This window comes from Typha angustifolia, chromosome 1, assembly GCF_048772165.1.
Source record: "Typha angustifolia cultivar Huaian chromosome 1, ASM4877216v1, whole genome shotgun sequence".
Taxonomy (NCBI): Eukaryota; Viridiplantae; Streptophyta; class Magnoliopsida; order Poales; family Typhaceae; genus Typha; species Typha angustifolia.
Genome location: NC_133239.1, coordinates 456,547 through 476,701, shown reverse-complemented (window position 1 = coordinate 476,701; position 20,155 = coordinate 456,547). Strand labels below are relative to the sequence as shown.

At 38.0% G+C, this 20,155-nt stretch overlaps 5 protein-coding genes across 7 annotated transcripts; 3 read left to right on the top strand and 2 right to left on the bottom strand.

The window, feature by feature from the left end:
- The first annotated feature begins 138 nt into the window (after positions 1 to 138).
- On the top strand, positions 139 to 3,643 carry LOC140764679 (SNF1-related protein kinase regulatory subunit gamma-1-like). Of its 2 annotated transcripts, none has more exons than XM_073103370.1 (6): positions 139 to 277; positions 837 to 992; positions 1,232 to 1,674; positions 2,058 to 2,324; positions 2,755 to 2,927; positions 3,142 to 3,643. In XM_073103370.1, the coding sequence occupies exons 1-6, from the start codon at positions 259 to 261 to the stop codon at positions 3,446 to 3,448; spliced, it is 1,365 nt and encodes a 454-aa protein (XP_072959471.1). In that variant the 5' UTR covers positions 139 to 258; the 3' UTR covers positions 3,449 to 3,643. The 2 variants fall into 2 exon arrangements, with proteins under 2 accessions (XP_072959471.1, XP_072959479.1); XM_073103378.1 differs by having other exon boundaries at positions 274 to 366.
- A 533-nt stretch (positions 3,644 to 4,176) lies between these two features.
- Positions 4,177 to 6,966, top strand: LOC140762564 (uncharacterized). The gene is made up of 2 exons (XM_073100441.1): positions 4,177 to 4,418; positions 4,488 to 6,966. Exons 1-2 carry the CDS (start codon positions 4,302 to 4,304, stop codon positions 4,929 to 4,931), a joined length of 561 nt encoding a protein of 186 aa, XP_072956542.1. The 5' UTR covers positions 4,177 to 4,301; the 3' UTR covers positions 4,932 to 6,966.
- Positions 6,967 to 9,156: 2,190 nt separating this feature from the next.
- On the bottom strand, positions 9,157 to 13,078 carry LOC140764670 (serine/threonine-protein phosphatase PP2A-1 catalytic subunit). Its single transcript, XM_073103359.1, has 6 exons — positions 12,594 to 13,078; positions 12,242 to 12,356; positions 11,902 to 12,010; positions 11,730 to 11,807; positions 10,384 to 10,575; positions 9,157 to 9,820 (listed from the first exon to the last, which is right to left on the bottom strand). Exons 1-6 carry the CDS (start codon positions 12,844 to 12,846, stop codon positions 9,647 to 9,649), a joined length of 921 nt encoding a protein of 306 aa, XP_072959460.1. The 5' UTR covers positions 12,847 to 13,078; the 3' UTR covers positions 9,157 to 9,646.
- Positions 13,079 to 14,628: 1,550 nt separating this feature from the next.
- On the top strand, positions 14,629 to 19,096 carry LOC140758228 (glycerophosphocholine acyltransferase 1). The gene is made up of 8 exons (XM_073094326.1): positions 14,629 to 14,862; positions 15,014 to 15,130; positions 15,297 to 15,354; positions 15,431 to 15,531; positions 16,506 to 16,601; positions 16,724 to 16,817; positions 17,418 to 17,655; positions 18,428 to 19,096. The coding sequence occupies exons 1-8, from the start codon at positions 14,785 to 14,787 to the stop codon at positions 18,780 to 18,782; spliced, it is 1,137 nt and encodes a 378-aa protein (XP_072950427.1). The 5' UTR covers positions 14,629 to 14,784; the 3' UTR covers positions 18,783 to 19,096.
- A 198-nt stretch (positions 19,097 to 19,294) lies between these two features.
- LOC140758233 (probable WRKY transcription factor 51) lies at positions 19,295 to 20,138 on the bottom strand. Of its 2 annotated transcripts, none has more exons than XM_073094336.1 (3): positions 19,822 to 20,138; positions 19,589 to 19,732; positions 19,295 to 19,494 (listed from the first exon to the last, which is right to left on the bottom strand). In XM_073094336.1, the coding sequence occupies exons 1-3, from the start codon at positions 20,013 to 20,015 to the stop codon at positions 19,338 to 19,340; spliced, it is 495 nt and encodes a 164-aa protein (XP_072950437.1). In that variant the 5' UTR covers positions 20,016 to 20,138; the 3' UTR covers positions 19,295 to 19,337. The 2 variants fall into 2 exon arrangements, with proteins under 2 accessions (XP_072950437.1, XP_072950433.1); XM_073094332.1 differs by having other exon boundaries at positions 19,810 to 20,128.
- Positions 20,139 to 20,155: the final 17 nt, after the last annotated feature.

Sequence of the window (20,155 nt, the reverse complement as noted above, 5' to 3'; positions counted from 1 at the left end):
TAGGAACTTTTCACAATATATTCGAAAAATGGGTAGTAATTTGTAAAAAGAAAAACCATAAGAATATAAGTACAGGTAGATATTTTTTCCGAATATGCCCTCCTTCCTACTCACGCTCAGTACACGTGCCTAGCGGCCAGTTTTCTCGTAACGTCCACGGTCCACGTCGAGAGGGAGACACATGGGCCTAGTGGGCTACCACGTGGCACGCCCTCCTCCACCACCCCCATCTCCACTAGTATCCGCTGCCATAGTTGGATGAAACCGAGAAGAGGAGGTAAGAGCTCGAACCCTCTAAAATTTCGCGATCTAATGTTAGCTTGATGTGAATTGGATGATGTCTCACTCTCGATTGTTTTAGTTTTGGTAATCTATGCTAATCTTATGCGCTATTTCGTTCCAATGAGAAGCCTTTCTTTTATCTTTTAGATGATTCTTTGATGACTTTGTTGCTGTTGAGTTACTTTTTTATATACCGTAAGGTGTTTGATGTAATGCCGATGAAAGAGACTGCTCTGTTTAAATTTGCCAGACAGAGCTTTTGATCTTTTTCTTCCCATGGTTAGTATGTAGGGGATTGTATGACTCAACCTAGCATCTTAGAGGTGATAAATGATTGTGTTGATGTATGAGTTGTAATCTCGACTGCTGATACGGTTGCGTGAGAATTCTCGCGAATTTTTCCTCTACTTTCGGTCTTGTACTATCATAGTGGATCTCGGCATTGCTCGTAATCTTGTTGTTTGGATACCGAAACTTTGATTGTTCACAGTTATACCTCTGGTGTATGGAAGATAGCAGTTGTCGATGAACTAATTCGTTGTTTCCTGAAATAGCTGAAGCTGAAATGACCTCGAAAATTCCAAATAATGATGCCTACTTTGAGGCTATAGAGTCAAAAAAGAAGTTGCCACTTCCTCTACAGGAGTCTTTGACTGCTGCATTTGCTCAGATTCCAGTTTCATCATTTCCTGATGTTCCCAGGGGCAAAGGTATTCCACTATTTCGTTTCATGCACTGTTTGTCTGTACTATGCTTTATATTCTTCATTGGGATCGGCTTCTAGGTTGTTAAGGGCGAGCTGCTATTGTTCAGGTATTTTTTCAACGGCGTCATGTAGTGCTTGCGTTATGTGTTTGCTTGTTTGGAATTAGACTATATAATAATTTTCTTCTTGAAGTCGAGTATTCTTCCTGACAAGTTACAACACTCATCTTTCCCTTCTGTGCAGTTATTGAGATTCCGGGAGACACTTCTGTACTTAATGCTGTTCGTATCCTATCAGAAAACAACATAATGGCTGCTCCAGTTACAAATCCGGATGCTGGGACTCCTACTGATTTGAGAGGAAGGTATTTGGGAATTATTGATTATGCAGCCGTCATTCTCTGGGTGTTGGAAAATGCAGAACTTGCTGCTGCTGCTCTTGCAGTAGGATCAGCAACTGCTGCAGGGGTTGGAACTGGTACTGTTGGTGCCCTTGGAGCAGTAGCCCTGGGAGCAGCTAGTCCAACCGTAGTTGCTGGTTTGACTGTTGCTGCAATTGGTGCAGCAGTGGCTGGTGGAATGGCTGCGGAAAGAGGTGTAGCTAAGGATGCTCCAGTTGCTGCTGATCATTTGGGAAAGGATTTCTACAAAGTCCTGCTTGAAGAAGAACCTTTCAAATCGACAACAGTATGCACCTTATACGTACTTTTGTGGTTGCATGATTATCCCAGAGCTGCAAAAAGCACGATAAGTGACCTTTGGAATGATTTTTTTTTTCTTTATCATTTTCTTTGTTCATGAAACTAGGTCTTCTATATTGTTCATAGGGCTGTTCCTTTGTTCCCCAACTTTTACTTTTAGTTTCCAATGTTCAGTTATTTGGTTGTATGCAGATATTTTTGCACATAATATGTGCAATTTTTTAATCTGGATTACTCTAACGATGCATATTCATTATGTCTGACTGGCATTTTAATTGGTGTAATTGCCTTAATGTGATTGTTCGATTGCTCTTCCTTTCAAATACAAAGTTTGTTTAGTTACATTCTCTTCATTAATCTTCTGCTTAGGTTAAATCAATTGTTCAGACATATCGATGGGCTCCATTCCTTCCTGTTGTGCTCGACAGTTCAATGCTCACCGTGTTGCTGCTGCTCTCAAAGTACAGATTGAGAAATGTTCCAGTTGTTGAACCTGACAAGCCAGTTATTAGGAATTTTATTACCCAGACAGCTATTGTGCAAGGCCTCAGGCAATGCGAAGGAAGGGACTGGTTTGATTGCATCGCTGCGCTTCCTCTTTCAGACTTAGGACTTCCGTTTATGTCATATGATGAGGTTATTCCATCAGCTTTTCATCCTTTTTCTTGTATTATTCTCTAAAATTTTAAGTAAAAATATGCGGGATCTTTAAACTTTTCTAGTTAAACAACTATGTTGGTGTTTTACATCCTATCAGTATAGGTCTTGATTGGATAATTTTCATGGTTGTACCTTTTCCTGAGAACATAATAAAGGACTTTACTGAAGGTCTCTTGTTTGTTAAATAGGTAGTCCATATTGCGGGATGCATATTGTCCTCCAATTTATCCAATGTCTCTAATATTTTTTTTATCTGCGAGAACTATGCCACTTATGTTTTTGGAAATATTCCTCTTACTTCAGGAAGTAGTAGAAAATGTGTCATAGATGTGCGTGTGTTAACCTGTTAATAGTTAATACATTATGGATGACAGGTACTGATGCCACTTCGATGTCTCCTTTTCAGGTTGTAAGCATCAACAGCGATGACTTGATCCTGGAAGCGTTCAAGCGGATGAGGGACAACCGGATCGGTGGCCTTCCAGTAATAGAGGGCCCAAAAAGAAAGCTTGTTGGTAATGTGAGCATACGCCATATCAGGTTCTTGTTGCTCAGGCCTGACCTGTTCTCAAATTTCAGGTATTGAACTTTCCAAGTGATTTGAGTTTCAGCAAGTGTTTGTCCAATCTTTGAGAACACCAAAATATTTTTTATTTTTATTTTGCTGGAATGGTTCATACCTGCCATACTAATCCGGTAACGTATACTTGGATTTAGTTAGTGATTTGTAACAGTGAGAACTGAACTGTTTTGATTTTTCATGCAACTGACCCAAATAATTTTGGTTCAACAGGCAGTTAACTGTTATGGATTTCATAAAGACCATAGGTTCATCTGTTCAAGATTCAGGAAATGGTAACGGTATGGCGGCACCTCCACCAACATGCGCACCTGATGCAACCCTAGGGAGCGTTATTGATAGCCTGGCATCCAATTCAGTTCACAGGATTTACGTAGTCGAGGGTGACGACTGTGAAGTCGTTGGCGTTGTGACACTCAGGGATGTCATCTCTTGCTTCATAAATGAGCCACCAAATTATTTTGATAACTATCTTGGACTAGCAATGGAGATGCTCGATGGTGGGACGGTTAAAACATGAGTGTTGCTTGCCAAAGTAGAGAGCATTTGTGTCACTTTCTGAATTTCTATGTTGACTGGCTTTTGATTGTGTATCTACTCTTGTGTTACAATATTTTGTTTGTTGTTGTTAAAAGTATTTTGTGCTTCACATACTTTGCTAAAGAGAGAGACATCAGAGAGTCAATTTGTCAATCAATTATGGTCATTGTGGTGATATTTTATGATGCAATTTATGATGCTGGCTTAGCTTTTCTCAACTTGAATATTACATAAGCTCAGAAATTGGACATCTGTTTCTTATCTAAATTTGTCTCTCTCCTCGTATGAACATGGAGTTTTTTCTTTGTCAGGGTTTTTTTTGCATATATCCCCCCTACAGTTGATACTTCATATATATACCTCTCAAATTATATACATGTATATTTTTTAAAACTCTTATATATATATATTCTTTAGAGTTAATTTTTTAAGTTAACAAAAAGTATTAAATTATTGAGATTTAAATTGAAAAGTAATCGAAAGGGATATTTATACAAATAACAGAGAGGTATGCATAATAACCATACAACTCTAGAAGTAAATGAGAAGTTCTAAAAAAATATAAGAATAGTGTAGGAAATGACTCAATTTTTATAGATATAAAAGCATGGCTGCGATTATATTTGAAGAGCCCTTGGTGGGCCCTCACTTGAGATAAGCCTCTCCTTCCATTGGCCCAATTCCGATCCTCTTTTCCCGTGTGCAATTGTTCACACGAAAGGCAGGGGAACAGAGCGAAGCAAATACCTCTGCCTGCGTTTAAATCCTACCTATAATCCCTCTTGCTGTTTGAGAAACAAGAGAGAGAGAGAGAGAGAAATAGAGAGAGATCGATGGCGGCATCTACTATCTCCTCTACATTCTCCTCTTCCTCTCGCTTCTCTCGTCCCCATCTCTCCTCCTCCCGAAGAAAGCCACTCAAGATTCTCGCCATGGCTCCTAAGAAAAAGGTACCATTTTTTTGCCCCCCTTTTTCTCTAACCAAATTTGATCCTTATAACCAACCAAATTGAGCTTAGGTGAATCGATACGACGATAACTGGAAGAAGCAATGGTTCGGCGCCGGCATCTTCACGGAGGGGAGCGAGGAGGTCACCGTCGACGTGATCAAGAAGCTGGAGAAGCGTAAGGTTCTAAGCGGAGTCGAGAAGGCGGGGCTCCTCTCCAAGGCGGAGGAGCTCGGTCTAACCCTATCCTCCATAGAAAAGCTTGGATTCTTCTCCAAGGCGGAGGAGCTCGGCCTCCTCAGCCTCCTCGAGAACGCCGCCACCGTTTCCCCCTCGGTTCTCGCCTCCGTCTCCCTCCCGCTCCTCGTCGCCGCGATCGCCGTCATCGTCATAATTCCCGACGACTCCACCGTCCTCGTGGCCGCCCAGGCCGTCCTCGCCGCCGCATTCGGGGTTGGGGCGGCGGGGCTTTTCGTTGGGTCCGTCGTGCTCGGTGGGTTGCAGGAATCGGAATGAGAGTACGCACTCTTCCCCTTCTCTTGTTATCTTTTTTATGCTCGTATTTTAATTTAGGATTCCAAAATTTTCTTGTAAAATGTGGTTATGTTCGATGAAATCTTATTGCGAGTTTGATGCGATTACCTTATAACAAAATTTGCATTCAGTGAATAATCTTCTTTTAATGCAAGAAACCCCCATATACTACTTCCCATTGGCATTGTAGAAGCTAAGGTATGTATGGCGGAGAGTCCTTTTACTTAATCTCCATTAGTTAATTGAGGCCTCCTGAAGCATAATTATAATGGGGAGATATGCCCCCCGCCCCCGGTCGGATTACTGGTTTTTAAAACTATTTAAATAATATATAAATATATTTAGATGATTTTTAAAATAAATAGATATCTATAAAAGTAGTATAATTATATATATCTAGCAAAACAAATTTATTTATATAGATACATTTCCAGTTATTTTAAGTTATGTTATTTAGTGTAAAAATAAATGAAAATATTGTTAACCAAGAGAAATATTTGAAAATAAGAATAAGAATAATTTTATCTTTTATATTTAAATTGTTTAAATTTTAATGATAGTTTATTTAAAGTAGTGGATAGACATACAAGCAAATAAGAAACTTTTAAGAGTATATATATATAACTAATTTAAAAAATAATAGATATATTATAAACTACATATTTTAAAAATTTTACTACTTAAATACTATTAGAATATAAATAGAATAATTAAATATTAAAATATAAATATGTAATTTTGTAAAAATAGTTGATCCGATCAATTCACCAAAAATTAGTCGGGTTGCACGGTTTACTGTTTTAACCACCAAGTTAGTTAGGTTTTGTTGAGTCGATTGTTTATCCGGTCTAATAATAAAATTGAATAGGTTTGATTATCGGTTCAGTCCTTTGATAATTATATTTCAGATTTAAATTTTTTAATAAAGTTTTCAAACAAATTATCAAGGATTATAGGTTACACTTAGATTGCTCAACTATTACTTTTTTAACTAATCTTTTTTAATTTTACTTATAGATTGGTCAAATATGATAAAAATATAGAAGGATGTTAATTTAAATACAATCATAAGAGAAGAAAGTGATATAATTGAAGATAAAATGAAATTAGACTTAATGAGAGGTAAAATATAAATGTCTTTTCCTTTCCCTATGTCCTCTCCCTAAAATAATTCTCCCCTGCAAGGCTGCAACCTTTCTAATATGCAGTACTACTTTAATACGATATATGCAAGTCATGTAAGAGAGGTAGTCAGCCAAAGCAGATTAGATCGTCGAGTACCAGGACAATTCCGGCAAGTAGCATATCAAAAGGAATTTTTGAAAAGAATAGCTAGCCCTCTATTTTAATAATTTATTGTTTTAAAGTTTAAAGATATTTATAATTCAAAAGGATCCCCTAACATTCTAGGTTATTTGTTGCAAGGAATAGAATTTAATTGTTCTCATTTGAAATAAAATTAATTCATCTGATCAGCTTCTTGTTTGGGAACAAAGTGGGAATTCATTTCATTATATATGTTGTCAATCGCCCAATCTGTGTATTTTAAAGACACAAGAGAGAGCTCAATATATTGGCATCAACAGCGTGACAACAGGATCAGCTCCACAAATTTTCAAAATTAAATTTTTATTATTACATCAGATACACAAACACACAATTTAGTCGACGAGTTTAAGCAGGAATATATAGATATTATACATGTTTCTTTTCCATTTTATTCCGCTGTAATAATATTTAAGGGCATACCAGCCCCCTTCTTCAGCGCTTTTACGACATCATGACCAACGGAAACAATAAACCACGATGACTGGCACTCATATTCTCATACAATTTAAATTTATAAATTTATTTTATTTGGGATGTAATATTTACGTGCTTCTTTTTGCATTTTATTTTGTGTTAATATGTTTATGGCACGCCGGCATCTTTCAATGGTTTCTCGTCTTCCACGTCCACGTCAAGATGATCATTGCCATCGGTGATAGTCCTGGCATCGTCATACATAAATAATAAAAAAAAGCCACCCAATATGCTTAATCCCGCCATACTCCATATAATTAGAGCCGCCACCGTTGGCATAACGGTTGACACGCGGTACGTGAATATGGCCGTCAAAAGAGTGGAGAGTGCCCACACCGTCGCCTTGAGGGTATGTCTCCTCGGTGACCCCGCCGGAGTGTTCTCGAAGATGTGGAGGCAGTGGTACAGGAGGAGGAGGATAACAAAAGAGCCTATCGTGAGCACCAGCGACCAAGGATCGTGGGGTGACACGTATACCACCACGCCTCCCACCCCGAGGAGCATGGTGCTCGACGCTAAGGTGCGCAGGCTGAAGCCTCCTCCATTGGAGTCGTCGTCGTCGTCGGCCTTCGTCTCGCTGCGGACAAGAGGGGTTTTTGCACAACTACTCTCCATTTTTCTTCCCCCCAACCCCGCGCCCCGGAAATATGTATGCTCGCAAAAGCATTTTTATAGAATGTTTCCATTCAGTTTCCATTCAGCTTCGCAGCTTCCGCGAAGTTTCGCGGCAGTGAATCTTCTTTTTTTTAATATGAACGATAAGGACTTTTGACTGTGATGATAAGACACTACAAAGACTTGACCTCCTTGCACGACAGGTAATCTTCCTGACGTGTTCCTTGTATTTATCGTATATTAATGATTCATCCCTGACACTGATATTTGCGTTGAAACTATCTTTTCCCAGAACCTAATCAATTGACTTTGTGCAACGCGGATCATGACTTAGTCTTGCTCTCATCTCTTGATTGAGAAGATTAACAGTCTCTTTAATATATTTATATGTATGTTAAGTAATTTTTTTTTTAAAAAAAAAGGGGGAGAGAGAGAATGATGTTCTCTCCCTTTATTTCGTGTTAGAAATGGAAAGAGAAAAAGTCTCTTCCTCTCTTAACTTTAAAATTTAATCGAATTCCATAGGTTTCAAAAAATTCGAACGTATGAGATGAATGATGAATCACATCTCCTCTCCTATTCGTTCCATTCAAAACAGATGCAAAGAGAGGTGTAGGATGTTTTAATTGCTATCTCTCGAGACAATTAAGAGGCAGAGAATCGAGTGACGTTGAAGCTTTGGGTACGAGAAAAAAGAGGCACGGGCTTCTTGAGTAAGGCCAATTCGCCATGGCTTTTGCTCGAGGAAGAAGACGGTGAGACTAACGTACGCTACCCCTTTCTCTCCAGAGCAGCAGACATATCTCCCAGAAATTATAAATGAAGTTTTTTCTGTGGTTTGATAATATTTATAAACGAAAGGAGAAGGTTCCGGAAAGCAAGCCATCTCTCTGATTATCTCATCTGCCCGCCCGTTGTTTTACTTTTACCGGACGGCACTCCTCTTCGTATTCCGCGTAGCGGTGCACTTTAGAATCTCGGATGGTAGGCGTAGAAGGATAACTGACATTAAACTCTCTCTCTCTCTCTCTCTCTCTCTCTCTCTCTCTGATTGGGTTGTGGACTAGTGGGTAAGGAAGAAAAGTAAGGATAGAAATTCGGTGAGAGGAAGAATAAAAGTGGGACCGTTCTCTATTTAATCTATCGCTAGTTAGATTATTTGTATGTTTATTCTGAAAAAGGAGTGGTGGGTAGACCAAATTCAGATTATCACTATCCTTATTTTAATATTTTATTAATAAAAATAAGAATAAACTATGATGATTATAGGATGCAAGGAACACGTATTCACTATCTTATCTCAGAAGTGTATCGTTTGAATGCAATTAATTACAAGGTCGAAGTAACCCCTTAAACTGGGACTCTGGAAGGCAAACAGCCCCTGGTTTATTAAATTATGCCCGTCCATCTGATTGATATCTTTTAGAGAAGTTGAACATATGATAGATCTATTATACGCAGATGGTTTTTCCAACGATCATTCGCCTTCCAAGTCACTATCATTACTCTGTAACTATTTAATAAGAACTAAAGCGCAGAATATCTCAAGAGAACACTAGTTGAAAGCCATCAAATAATTTTATTACTTCACAAATTTCAGCAGTCCAGAATCAGCATTTAATTTCACGCAGCTAAACGAAAAGGAAAACCGTTCGACTGAGGGAGATTAACAAACTGCTCACTCGTAGTTAAATAGAAGTCATTCTTGTACAACGACCAATGAGCAGGGCCCCTATAGAAAGTGTTATCATACCCAAGACATGGGAAACATTAACTTACAACAAGAATATAGAGTGAGGAATTTAAAGGCATCAACTCCAGTATAGCAGGTTCTGCAATACTTATCATCGGCAACAAACAATTTAAAATTCAAGAAAAAGAGAGCAAATCCAGAGAGACCCTACACAAATTGACCAGCTCACGGCGGTTGATATCTCACATACTGGTTCTCTTTATAGTTAAGCGAATAGCGTAAATTACACTGCAAAAATCATTTGACATTCCAGACTTGGGAGAATGATTGTAGGTAGTACTGCTTGCTGTTTTACTCTTTCTTCAGAATAACAGTAATCCTGCTCATTATTGTCATCTCCTCAATGCAGTTGAGCCACAGGATGATCTTCTCAAACTAGAGTGACCTGGAGTAGCAGCAGCAGAAGAAGAAACCCCATATAAAAGAATGATATCAATGATGTCTCTCCAGTTTTAGAACAAATCTACAGAACAGACACTGGAACAGACTAGCATTGCTACCAACCCAGCTTAAAGGATATTAAGGTTTACAAAAAGTAGTCAGGAGTCTTGCGCGTAGTATCTGGCTCAATCTGACGTGGTGCTGGGTCAAACTGAAGGAAATTCTGAGACATGTTCTCCCCAATCTCTAGTATTGCAGCCATGTTGCCACAACGGTAACAGTAGTTTGGTGCACTAAATACTGTGACAACATTCTTATCCTGCAGCCATGCAGAAGAATCTAGATGATAAAATATCTGATAAATAATATAAATGAATAATCTATGGTTGAATAACATCATCCAGTGAAATAGCCTAAAAGAATTGATCATTCATAACAGCTATGCTGAATGAAATTTGGAAAGTCTCTACCCTTAAACAGAATCAATCAATTAGAGAGGTCGGCCACCTTAGTTTTCTTTTCTATATTATTGCATATCTAGGAGGTAAATCCAATCCACACGTCTGATCAAGCTTCCTGAAGATAGACAGCGATGGAGATGTGGAGACAGCAATTTGGTCAAAACATTTGAGAAACAACAGAAACCAGAGTCAATGCTGCTTCACCCTTTTTCTATAATCCCCTGAGCGACCTTATGTTTTTAGATGAGCTCATTCATTCACTGTTTACTGACAATAGTTATCATTTTATTAACCTGTTTCTGCTGCTAGAAGTGCAAAACTAGTCCCTGTGTTTTGGATATAGCATCTTAAGTTGAAAATTATACTAGTCCTGATGGAAGATAATTTGAAAGTTGAGCAAGGATAGCAGCTAGGAGCTCACCTGACACCAATTGTAACCTTCCATGACAAGTTGGTGGGCTCTGGCAACAAGTGTAAGCCCATTGGTGTGATTGAATTGTTGAGCAATGTCCTGTCCAAATGTGTATCCTGCTCCCCTTGGTGATATTCCCCAGCCACATCTATCATCAGGATCAGACCATAGAAGATCGCACATGGGACCTTCATGGGGTACCTATGTTGCACAAAAGAACACAAGTTTATGGTAAGATGGTATGCATGTATATATGTTTGAGGGTTTTCCCTAATTCCTTAATCATGGTGATAGAGCAACACATGGAAACTATATTAAGACTGATAACACAAATTACAAATTAATAAATACTAGTGTTCAAGACAATGTAAAGGAAGAATGTCATAGCAGTTATGCAAAAGATTGGAAAACTTCATTAACAAACAAAAATCTTCAGCTCAACTGTCTTACTGAGATATTTCCTTAAATGCTTAAACCACCTCAGTTTAGTTTCAGTCCATCATTATACAACACCTCTTAGCCAATAAAATGGTGTAATATAAATGAATACACAAAGAACATTTCTTGCAAATACAAATACGCTCCACTTTTATGAACCAGTCTAACAGCAAATCAAGGTCATGAGGAAGCCAGCATCGAATAATGATGGATGGTTTCCTATAGGAAAAATGGACATGGTTTGATTACAGCTTATACTATTTTCACTCAGTGTAAACCAAGATGGTACTCTTTCTTCCCCATATTGCCATCGCAGAAAAACTGTCACATGCAGAGAAAATTAAAGTCCTCCCAACACACAACAATTCAACCTTTCCTTTTTTTTAGAGGCCTTTTCCGCTGCTATTAAATGTGAAAAGTACTTTCTGTATACCTCTCTCTGCTACTCCTCGCGAATAATCCGTAGACCATATAGGACAATCCAGCAATTAGTATGTATGACAAGGCAAGAACAACAAGGGACAGCTTTAAATATTAAACTCAGAATGCTGATATCAGATATGGTATAGGAAAGAAAAAGATAAAAATAAAAACTGAATGAAACCATTCACTTCACCTCTCGTGTTAATATAAATAATGGCAGAATTTATTGGCACAATAGAAGAAAAGGATAAGAGCATTTCAGTTTCCAAACATGTAGCTTTAAATGGAAACAGGATATGGTAAAAGCTCTATAACTTTCAAGTTATTTTCTGCTACACAAAATCTATGTAAAAACTTTTGATTTTTTTATGAGGTAAAGTTAGACGAATTTTCTTGTTGATATAATAGCTATACCAATTTATCACAAACAATGATTGACTATTGAAATGTAAAAGTGTTCTGTCTAGTGGCACAGCCACCAGATAATTGCATACCTCTTGTATACGATCAAGAGCACGAATGTTATCCAGTGTATCCAAGGATGGGGACAGACCACCATGCAAACAGAACACCTGTAATCAAGAAGACGTATAACAAGAATTTGATAACAGCTAAACAAAACTGGTCCTTTCCTTTGACGGGTCCTAAGAATTGGAGGAGACCTACCTGATTCTCAATAAGAGCCGTCAGAGGTAGATAGTCAAATAGATCAGTAAAGTACTTCCAGACATTAGCGTTCCCATATTTTCTTAAGCACTCATCATAGAAACCATATCTGAAAGAAAAAAAAAATTCATAACTGGTGAGGAATAGTGCAAGTAACATCACATATACATGCAAAAGTAATGAAGCAAAAAATCTCAAACCTATTTGAATTATAAAAATCATTAATAGTGGCTGGGACATATTCTAGCACACATGCTTCAGAATGTTGTGAAGCACGTAGCTCTGAAGTAAACATATATGATAGTAGGAGTGACGGAATGAAGGAATAAAGAACACTTACACTTGCGTAATTTGCCTGCTCTCATGATTCCCTCTAAGAATCGTAATTCTGTCTCTGTATCGAACTTTCAGGGCCACTAAGAGCGTGACTGTCTCCACTGAATAATAACCACGATCTATACCATAGTATATGACAATCAGTTTACAGAGGTAAATGTTAAAAAGATGAAGAAAGTCCAAAATTTTCAATTAATGAGATGTAAACACTTACGAACTTTGTGGAATTAAACTAGCATAAACTACAATCCACACCCAAAAAGAAAAAAGAGCCCATCAATAGTGGGAAATAGAACCGTATATCGTAAAGGATCATAAATCCCCTTTTTAAGGCATCAATCTCCACCGGTACTGACCTACGTAGTCCCCCATGAAGAGGTAATTGGTATCAGGCGCGTCTCCCCCAATCTTGAATAGCTCGATGAGATCGTGGAATTGGCCATGGATATCCCCGCAAACCGTAACAGGGCACTTCACAGGCTGCACGTTCCATTCCTCCATTAGGATCGCCTTCGCCTGCTCGCAGAGCGTCTTCACCTCCGCCTCCGGAAGAAACTTGCATTCTCTTAGATGCTCGATCTGGCGATCCAGATCCGCGTGCAACGGCATCACCTCCCTCTACAGCGACGACCCGATCGGGCTGACGAACTCGGCCGAATATCAAATCGAACGGCTCCGGCGAGGCGTTCTTAGAAGCATCGACGCATCTCGAGACGAAAATAGGGTTAGGATGGATGAGGAAGAGAGGAGGAGAAGACGGAGGAGGAAACGCGAGAGCTGATCCCAAAGTCGCCTTTCCTGCTCGTTCTTCCCCACTCTTTTTTAATTTCTTTTATTTTTGGTGGACTGCGTCTGGGAAAATTAAAAAGAGAAGAGGAATGGTAGACCCAATCCGGACCGTTAAAGCGACGACTCAGTGTAATCAGACGGTGGTACGTACGGCTTTAATGGACGATTTACGCGGTGTGGTGCTTCGCGGATGTGAGGAAAAAGTTGTTGCTCTTCGAAGGCTATGGAGGCATCAGGTTCGTCGGCCCATTTGGTAAACAAGCCCACAGCAAAAGATATTTTGATAATTAAGTGGATTATTAATGACCCATGAAAGCTGAAAGTATCACGCAACCATTATCACTTTATTTTATGATCTTTTCTATGAGGCGGTCATATAACTCCGTTTCGTTTTATGATTCGAACGTTGACGTTGACTTAGGAATATTCTTGACTAAGATGCTAATAATCTTCGATGTTTGAGGAATCTACATTTAGATCTCACCTCACGATTTGCTGTCCAACAAGGGATAGCGATTTCTACTCGAGTTTTTGACCGATCTATCTCGCATCAAATAATTTAGAAAAAATATTATTAGTTTTGAATATTTAAAATTTATTCTACTTGTTACTAGTTCAGCGTCAGGTTAAAGGGAGCAGCAAGCATAGTGCTTCTATAATATTTCATTACTTTTAAAAACAAAATACTTTTTTGAGAGAATAATTTATGAATACTTTTCCAAACTAGTCCAAGTATTAATTTCATAGGAGGCTTCTCCTTATCTCTTCAATTTAATAATAAAATGTGAGGATGGTAAAGAATATAAACAGAGAAGTCGCTGAGAAGCTCAAAGATTTTGAAAAGATCTTACATTTTAATGTCTACTTGTTGGTGTTCTTAGCGAGATCTTTATGCTCTAATATGAAGATTTTTTATGCTGTTATGGTGTTGAAATTGTGTAAGATAAATTTTTTAATTTTCATCCTCTTATCACGTATCATTATTTATAAAAGAAAAAGATATGCTCGGGAGGAATAAACTGATATAACTATAAAATGTAGGAGCAAAAATGCATATGAAGAGCTTTTGACAAAATTTTTAAACAGAGGTAGTTTCATGCTACTTGTTTTTGGAAACGATTATTTTAGTTAAAAAAACGATTTAATTGCTGTGTATTCCCGGTAGAAAATCGAAACCTTTCTAATTAAATAGAGATCAAAATCGTGATCGAAATATTTCCCTAGTTATCTAAACACTAATAAATTGAAAGCTCGGCGTGTTTTTAATGCATGCAGGAAAACGCTACATATATAAAAGGAAAACACTTTATAATATCGTAACAAATTATAGACTTACGTGCTCATTAAATAGCCATATCCATACTCATAGTATATTAGAAACGATAGGAATGCGGTAGAAGTAGAACGGTAGAAGGGAATGTTCTATTTCAATCCCTCAACTTTTCATAATCTTCGATTAGATCCCTGCCTCTTCTTTTTTTTTTTTTCCCCATATCTAAATTATAATGTCCTTATTCAGGGAAGCTTCTCCGTCAATCTTTCCCCGCAGAGAATAAATATTATAACAGCCAGAGAGAGGGGGTAAAATAGAAAATTTGAGAAATATAACAAAACAGGGAAAGAAGGAGTTGTCGCTGTCGCTCTCGTTTGGGAACTCCATCGACAGCTTTCTCTTTTCTCTCTCGCGCTCGCGGCGAAGCACGGAATAGAGGAAGGGCAGCGTAAGAGTTATTCGAATTCGCGTTGTTATCTAAGGAAATGGCGGAGGGGGAATCCGGGCTCGACGAGGGCGAGGTCTTCCGTGAGGTGAGGCAAAGGAACGCCGACCGATCGAAGGTACAGTTATACGCTTCCATCTCTCTAACTCTATTCTTTGTTCTTTTGGATTTTATTTTTTTTTATAAAAATTTGAATTATTCTTTGATTCTATGTTCTCTACTCATTTGGGTCGTTTCCTTTATTCCTTTTTGGCGATTCTATTGCTCAGAGGGAGCAAGCGAAAGAGATTTTGTCGAAACAAGCGGATCAAACCAAAAAGATTTTGTCGGAGCAGGCTGTTAAGATTGCCACCAAAGCGGAGGAGCACGAGAGAATCTTATTGAAGGTATTTTGAGAATATATTCTTGGTTATTTCCAGATAGGATTTGCTGTAGTTTAGTTCATATTACTTGGTTTTGTAAATTGGGTTCTGGAACTATAACTATTTAGTCGTGAAATTGGTTAATTTGTACTAAATTAACTTGCTTCAAAAACGCTAATTTGATTTCCAGGTGACTCATTTGTTGGGTGTTCTTGGGTTTGGTGCATTTTGCTTCATCTTGGGTGCTCGTAAGTGATCTGTGGCCCGTCCTTTTTGGTTTAGAAAGGTTTCAATGGATGCCTTACGGTGTGCTTTGTTGATTAGGGCCACAAGATGTTCCGTATGTGTATTGCTTGTTCTATGTTACGTTTGTTCCTCTCAGGTGGATATACTATCGCTACAAGAAATGGCATTATTACCTCCTGGTGAGTTCATGCTTTATTGAATATAAAGCTTCTTTGTTAAGTTTATAGGAACTTTATACATTCCAGTTCCGGCATGCTTTGAATGAACGTTGTGTTTATACTCTGTTCTTAATTGCGGCTAAAAGTTGACAGCTTATGTAAGGAATTCCAATTCATTAAGTAAGGGGCAGCCAGATCAGCAAGCGTAATAAAGTTTTGTTTTCCTTCTCCCTTGAACAAAGCTGGAAAGCATTGAAAAGTTTGACAAATGCTAATTCCAATATCTATAGAATAAGACAACTGTTGCAGTCAAATTGCATCATCTTCCACATGCTTTGCCTGTACCCATAAGCCACAGTAGGCCCACAAACCACAACAGGTTACATGTATAGCAGATTGTTTTTTTTTTTTAATCTTAGGTATGTTTAACTTTATCTAGGTTAAAATTCCCTTTTGATCTGTTAATAACTGAACAGAGAATATGTGCAGAAGTTTGCAATTTGATGGGCTTCTAAGCATCCATGCGATTGTCGTTTGCCTGTTGTACGACACATTGTTCTGAAAGATCATGTATCTGACACATTCCTTTCTGCTGGCTTGGATAAGTGATTTTACATACATTGTGATTCTTGATGATCTAAGATATTAATATCTAACAGGGAATGAAATCCACTCAGTTTACAAGAAGTTTATTGATTTTGATTTTGTTGACTGATCATAATGATTATCTGTTTTTCATGAGAATAGCAACTTAATCAAACATTGTTAAGTCGAAGTTGGAGTTCTTTGGAATTAGATAATTTTGTTAAAGTCTATACTGTTGTGTAGGCCAAAGATCATTCAAACAACATCAAGTGAAATTTTTTATAGGCTGTTTCTCCACTAGAGTTGGGGATGGCTGAGCAGTGTCTTGCTTTAACGTGGCTTTATTTCCTACCAATTGATAAGATGTTCTGGTTATTGGTACTAAAGAATATAACCATAATATCTTGCAGGATTTCTGCTACTATGCGAATACATTCTTTCTGGTTATGCTCCTCTTCTTTCCAAAGAACGAAAAGCTTTTCATGGTTTGCTTTTCATTTGCTGAAGTAAGAACTTCTCAAATCTTCCCCTTCACTGGCCTTCCAATTGGGACTTAGCAGACAACTTTTTCCTGCACCAGTATTTTTTGCTCTTGTGCAATATGTGTTTATTGGACAAATTATTTCAGGGGCCGCTGGCTTGGGCATTGATTGTGTGGCGTTGTAGCTTGGTGTTCAGTTCTCTTGATAAACTTGTCAGTGTCTTAATACATCTTTTACCTGGTAAGTTATCTACAGAAAACAACATGTAAGCAGCATAAGTTGTGTATGTGAAACATATATATGTACATTTACTAGGTGGAGCGATAAATCTATCTATGCAACATCATTCTGTTTTAGATTATTTCTTATTATAAGATAGTTGTGCAGCAGATTTGGGAGATAGATAACAGAAATTTGAGTTCATAATTCTAGAATCATCTTTTCCCAACTTATTATGGAAATTCAGTATCAAACATGTGGATGGATAAAATATAAAAAAAAGGGAAAGAAAAATCCTCAGATTGTTTCATATTGTAACTTTCTTCTATTCTTCTTATAGTTAAATTTTGCTGTTAAATCTTATGCCGAGGTCCTTTCTTTCTTGAAAGATCCGATCGATCATTAAATCTTATGTTTGGTATTGCAAATTTGCATCCTTCTTTTTTGGCTTGTGCTGAATTGCTTTTAGTTTTCCCAGCTACAAGTATGCTTGGTGAAAGATGATCAAAGAGTTAGTTTATTAAATTTAAGATGTAAAAAGCATCTCATAAGAATCTAACTTATTGAATTTCTTTAGTGAATAAGTTATATTCATGGCTTATGAATATTAATTTGTTTCAGGAATAGTGTTCTTCACTATTCGCTGGTGGAATCCAGAGACTTTTGCTGCCATGCATCCAGAGGGAACAGCAGCTAGAGTGTCATGGCCCTATGTGGAGGACAAGTCATACTTATGGATGTGGCTGTTTTTTGTTCCTTTATTTGCTTATACCCTATGGCAGCTTCTCTATTTCCTCATAGTTAACGTATTGCGGCGACAGAGGCTATTACGAGATCCTGAAGTCATGACCTCTTACAGGTTTTTATTCTACTCTTTCATGGCACTTATTTCATGACATTCACTATTGGTGCTGCACCTCTGTTGCCGAGATGCGTGTGTGTATAAGTGCTTATATTCTGGGTCAGCAGGTACGGTGGGTTGCTGATATATCAGGGTGTGTGTGCTGATGTGTTTATGTGTTTGTCCATATACATGTGCTTGCGTATTTGCTTATATGCAAAATAACAAAGCTTACTTTCTCCATATTTTGATACGTTGGAGGCTTCTGGACCTCTAACATATCAAAATATGTTATGGATAACAGCATTGGTAACTTACCAATGCAATGGTAAGTGAGTATCTAATTATTTGCTTGTGTAATACTTGAGTGATTATCTCAGCAACAAAACTTTTAGGCCACATTTGCTTTGAGTTTAGGAACCTTTCCTGAACTGATTTTTTTTTATCTTTTTCATATTTAAAGACTATTAAATGAAACTAACTAATCGAGTTCGAGGCTTAGTTTCAAACTAAATAAAGTGTTAATTGTTGATTTTAGAGAAACTCATCTTAGCTGCATTATTTGCTCTGCTATCTTTGATGCTTCATAGATTGTGAAGCCTCCCATATAAATCTCACGAAACGATCTTAATGAGTTCAATTCCCTATTTATTACTTTAGCAACTCGCGGTTCATCTTCACTTTATCTCATTTGTCGTTCAATTATCTCATTAGCACAGTAGTTTTTTGGTATGGCAGATGTCTGATGCATTTTTCTTTTATGTTGGTAACTCGGTACAATATCCAACAGGGAACTCTCGAAGAAGGCACAAAAGGCAAACAACGTATGGTGGCGCTTAAGTGGATTGCTTGGTGATCAGAATCGGCCTATGATGTACATACTGTTCCAGGCGCTCTTCACTGTCGCAACCATGGCCCTTACATTCCCTATATTCCTGTCGTACAAGATGCATGTGGTATTCCAAATCCTCAAGGTTTCTGCAACCATATGGTATGGGGGGAGCTTCCTTCTAGATGTCATGCCAAAGCAAGTCGTCCTCAAGGAGAAGAAGAAATTGGAGACGAAGCCAATTCCAGAGCAGCCAGGACAACCTGCAGTTGATCTTTCAAGCAACACCACATCTGAAGACCAGAAAAGTTCATAAACAAAATTTTGGAGAAGAAAAAGGAAAACCAGGGCGTTTGGGTTTAGCAGCAATTAGTTTCATCTCCTCTTTGCCCTTTGTTGCGCTTGTAGCTCTTGTTAGCTTTATGCTGATAACTTTTACAGCTGGGAATGGCTTGTGAAACAATAGTTCCTGACACAGTTTGTTGTTTGAGAATTTTTTTAAGCGTGGGCTTTACTGATCTACGTTTGATGTATGCTTTGTTGCGAAAAGATAATGCATAATAGTAGTGGACATTGTATACAATCTTAAAGCTTGGGTTTGATGACCTATTTCTGGATGTATGTTCTGTTGCTAGAAGGACACTCTGTAGTAGTAATGAACTTGTATAATTGTGTCCGATTGGATTAAGAAATATTTGATATGCGCAATGCAAACATTTGATCCGAAAAGCGGTCCGAGAATGAGAACTAAAAAAAGAAAGAGAAAACAAATGAGATTTCACAAGATGAAGTTTATGTCAATATATTAGAAATTTATGTCAGATGAGGAAAGCTGGAAAGGAGCGGTATAAACATACTATCCTTTTGAATCTTAGTAACTCTTTTGGGTGTCAGATGAGGTTGCAGGTAAAGGAGCATGATGGTTATGAACACCCTCATAGGTTGTTATCACATAGTGCGAGTCTTCACGCTCTCTCTCTATTCTCTTCTTCACACTGCATCCTTCACTTGAGCATCGATAGTAGTTCCTGTGATCCATTTTTTCTAAGTATAATTAATCCTAATAACGTAGCCAACTTCTAAAGATTTAAGACATAAAATGAAAGAACTTAATTAATTTACCTTGGATTAGGACTATTCTTCACTGCCTTCTTCCCATACTTCCTCCACTTATACCCATCTTCTAACACTTCCACATCCGATTTAGTTTTGAATGCAACTTTAATGCTACAACCTCTCGTAGACTTTTCTCTACCACTCCTACTTCTATAAGAAAACACAAACAATCGATCAATTACAACTCAAATCAAGTGCTGAAAGAAAAAAAAAAAAATTGAACATACTGAAACACTTGCTTGCTACAATCAACAGCAGCAGCACTTTGTGGCAGGAGAACAAGACTCTGCTGACGAGGTGGAGATGGCGGCGGCGAGCGCTCTTCCTCGACGAAATCTCCCTCGTCGAACGCAAGGTAGTCGGCGATCTCAAAGTACATATCTCGATCATTCTCCAAAGACTGCGACGAATTCAAAGGGGAGTATGATGACATGAGAGTTATTAGCTACTTGCAGCCAGGCAAAGGTAGAACGAGTCTGAGCCAGTGCTAGCTGCAGTATTTGAAACAAGGACTGGACCTATCTCAGACGACTTCCCGTGGAATCGTGACATGGACTGACGTGTTCTTTGCTT

What these genes read in the sequence shown, in the direction of transcription:
- LOC140764670 (XM_073103359.1), bottom strand. Translation starts at nt 12,846, where the DNA reads ATGCCGTTGCACGCGGATCTGGATCGCCAGATCGAGCATCTAAGAGAA. An exon ending in AGCAGGCAAATTACGCAAGT is followed by an intron (nt 12,011 to 12,241) that starts GTAAGTGTTCTT and finishes TTTTTCTTTCAG; the next exon opens with ATATGGTTTCTATGATGAGT. An exon ending in CTCTTGATCGTATACAAGAG is followed by an intron (nt 10,576 to 11,729) that starts GTATGCAATTAT and finishes TGTGCAACATAG; the next exon opens with GTACCCCATGAAGGTCCCAT.
- LOC140762564 (XM_073100441.1), top strand. Translation starts at nt 4,302, where the DNA reads ATGGCGGCATCTACTATCTCCTCTACATTCTCCTCTTCCTCTCGCTTC. An exon ending in CCATGGCTCCTAAGAAAAAG is followed by an intron (nt 4,419 to 4,487) that starts GTACCATTTTTT and finishes AATTGAGCTTAG; the next exon opens with GTGAATCGATACGACGATAA.
- LOC140758228 (XM_073094326.1), top strand. Translation starts at nt 14,785, where the DNA reads ATGGCGGAGGGGGAATCCGGGCTCGACGAGGGCGAGGTCTTCCGTGAG. An exon ending in ACGAGAGAATCTTATTGAAG is followed by an intron (nt 15,131 to 15,296) that starts GTATTTTGAGAA and finishes TTTGATTTCCAG; the next exon opens with GTGACTCATTTGTTGGGTGT. An exon ending in TTGCTTCATCTTGGGTGCTC is followed by an intron (nt 15,355 to 15,430) that starts GTAAGTGATCTG and finishes TTTGTTGATTAG; the next exon opens with GGCCACAAGATGTTCCGTAT.
- LOC140758233 (XM_073094332.1), bottom strand. Translation starts at nt 20,015, where the DNA reads ATGTCATCATACTCCCCTTTGAATTCGTCGCAGTCTTTGGAGAATGAT. An exon ending in TGTAGCAAGCAAGTGTTTCA is followed by an intron (nt 19,733 to 19,809) that starts GTATGTTCAATT and finishes GTTTTCTTATAG; the next exon opens with AAGTAGGAGTGGTAGAGAAA. An exon ending in AAGAATAGTCCTAATCCAAG is followed by an intron (nt 19,495 to 19,588) that starts GTAAATTAATTA and finishes AATGGATCACAG; the next exon opens with GAACTACTATCGATGCTCAA.
- LOC140764679 (XM_073103370.1), top strand. An exon ending in TGATGTTCCCAGGGGCAAAG is followed by an intron (nt 993 to 1,231) that starts GTATTCCACTAT and finishes CCTTCTGTGCAG; the next exon opens with TTATTGAGATTCCGGGAGAC. An exon ending in CGTTTATGTCATATGATGAG is followed by an intron (nt 2,325 to 2,754) that starts GTTATTCCATCA and finishes TCTCCTTTTCAG; the next exon opens with GTTGTAAGCATCAACAGCGA.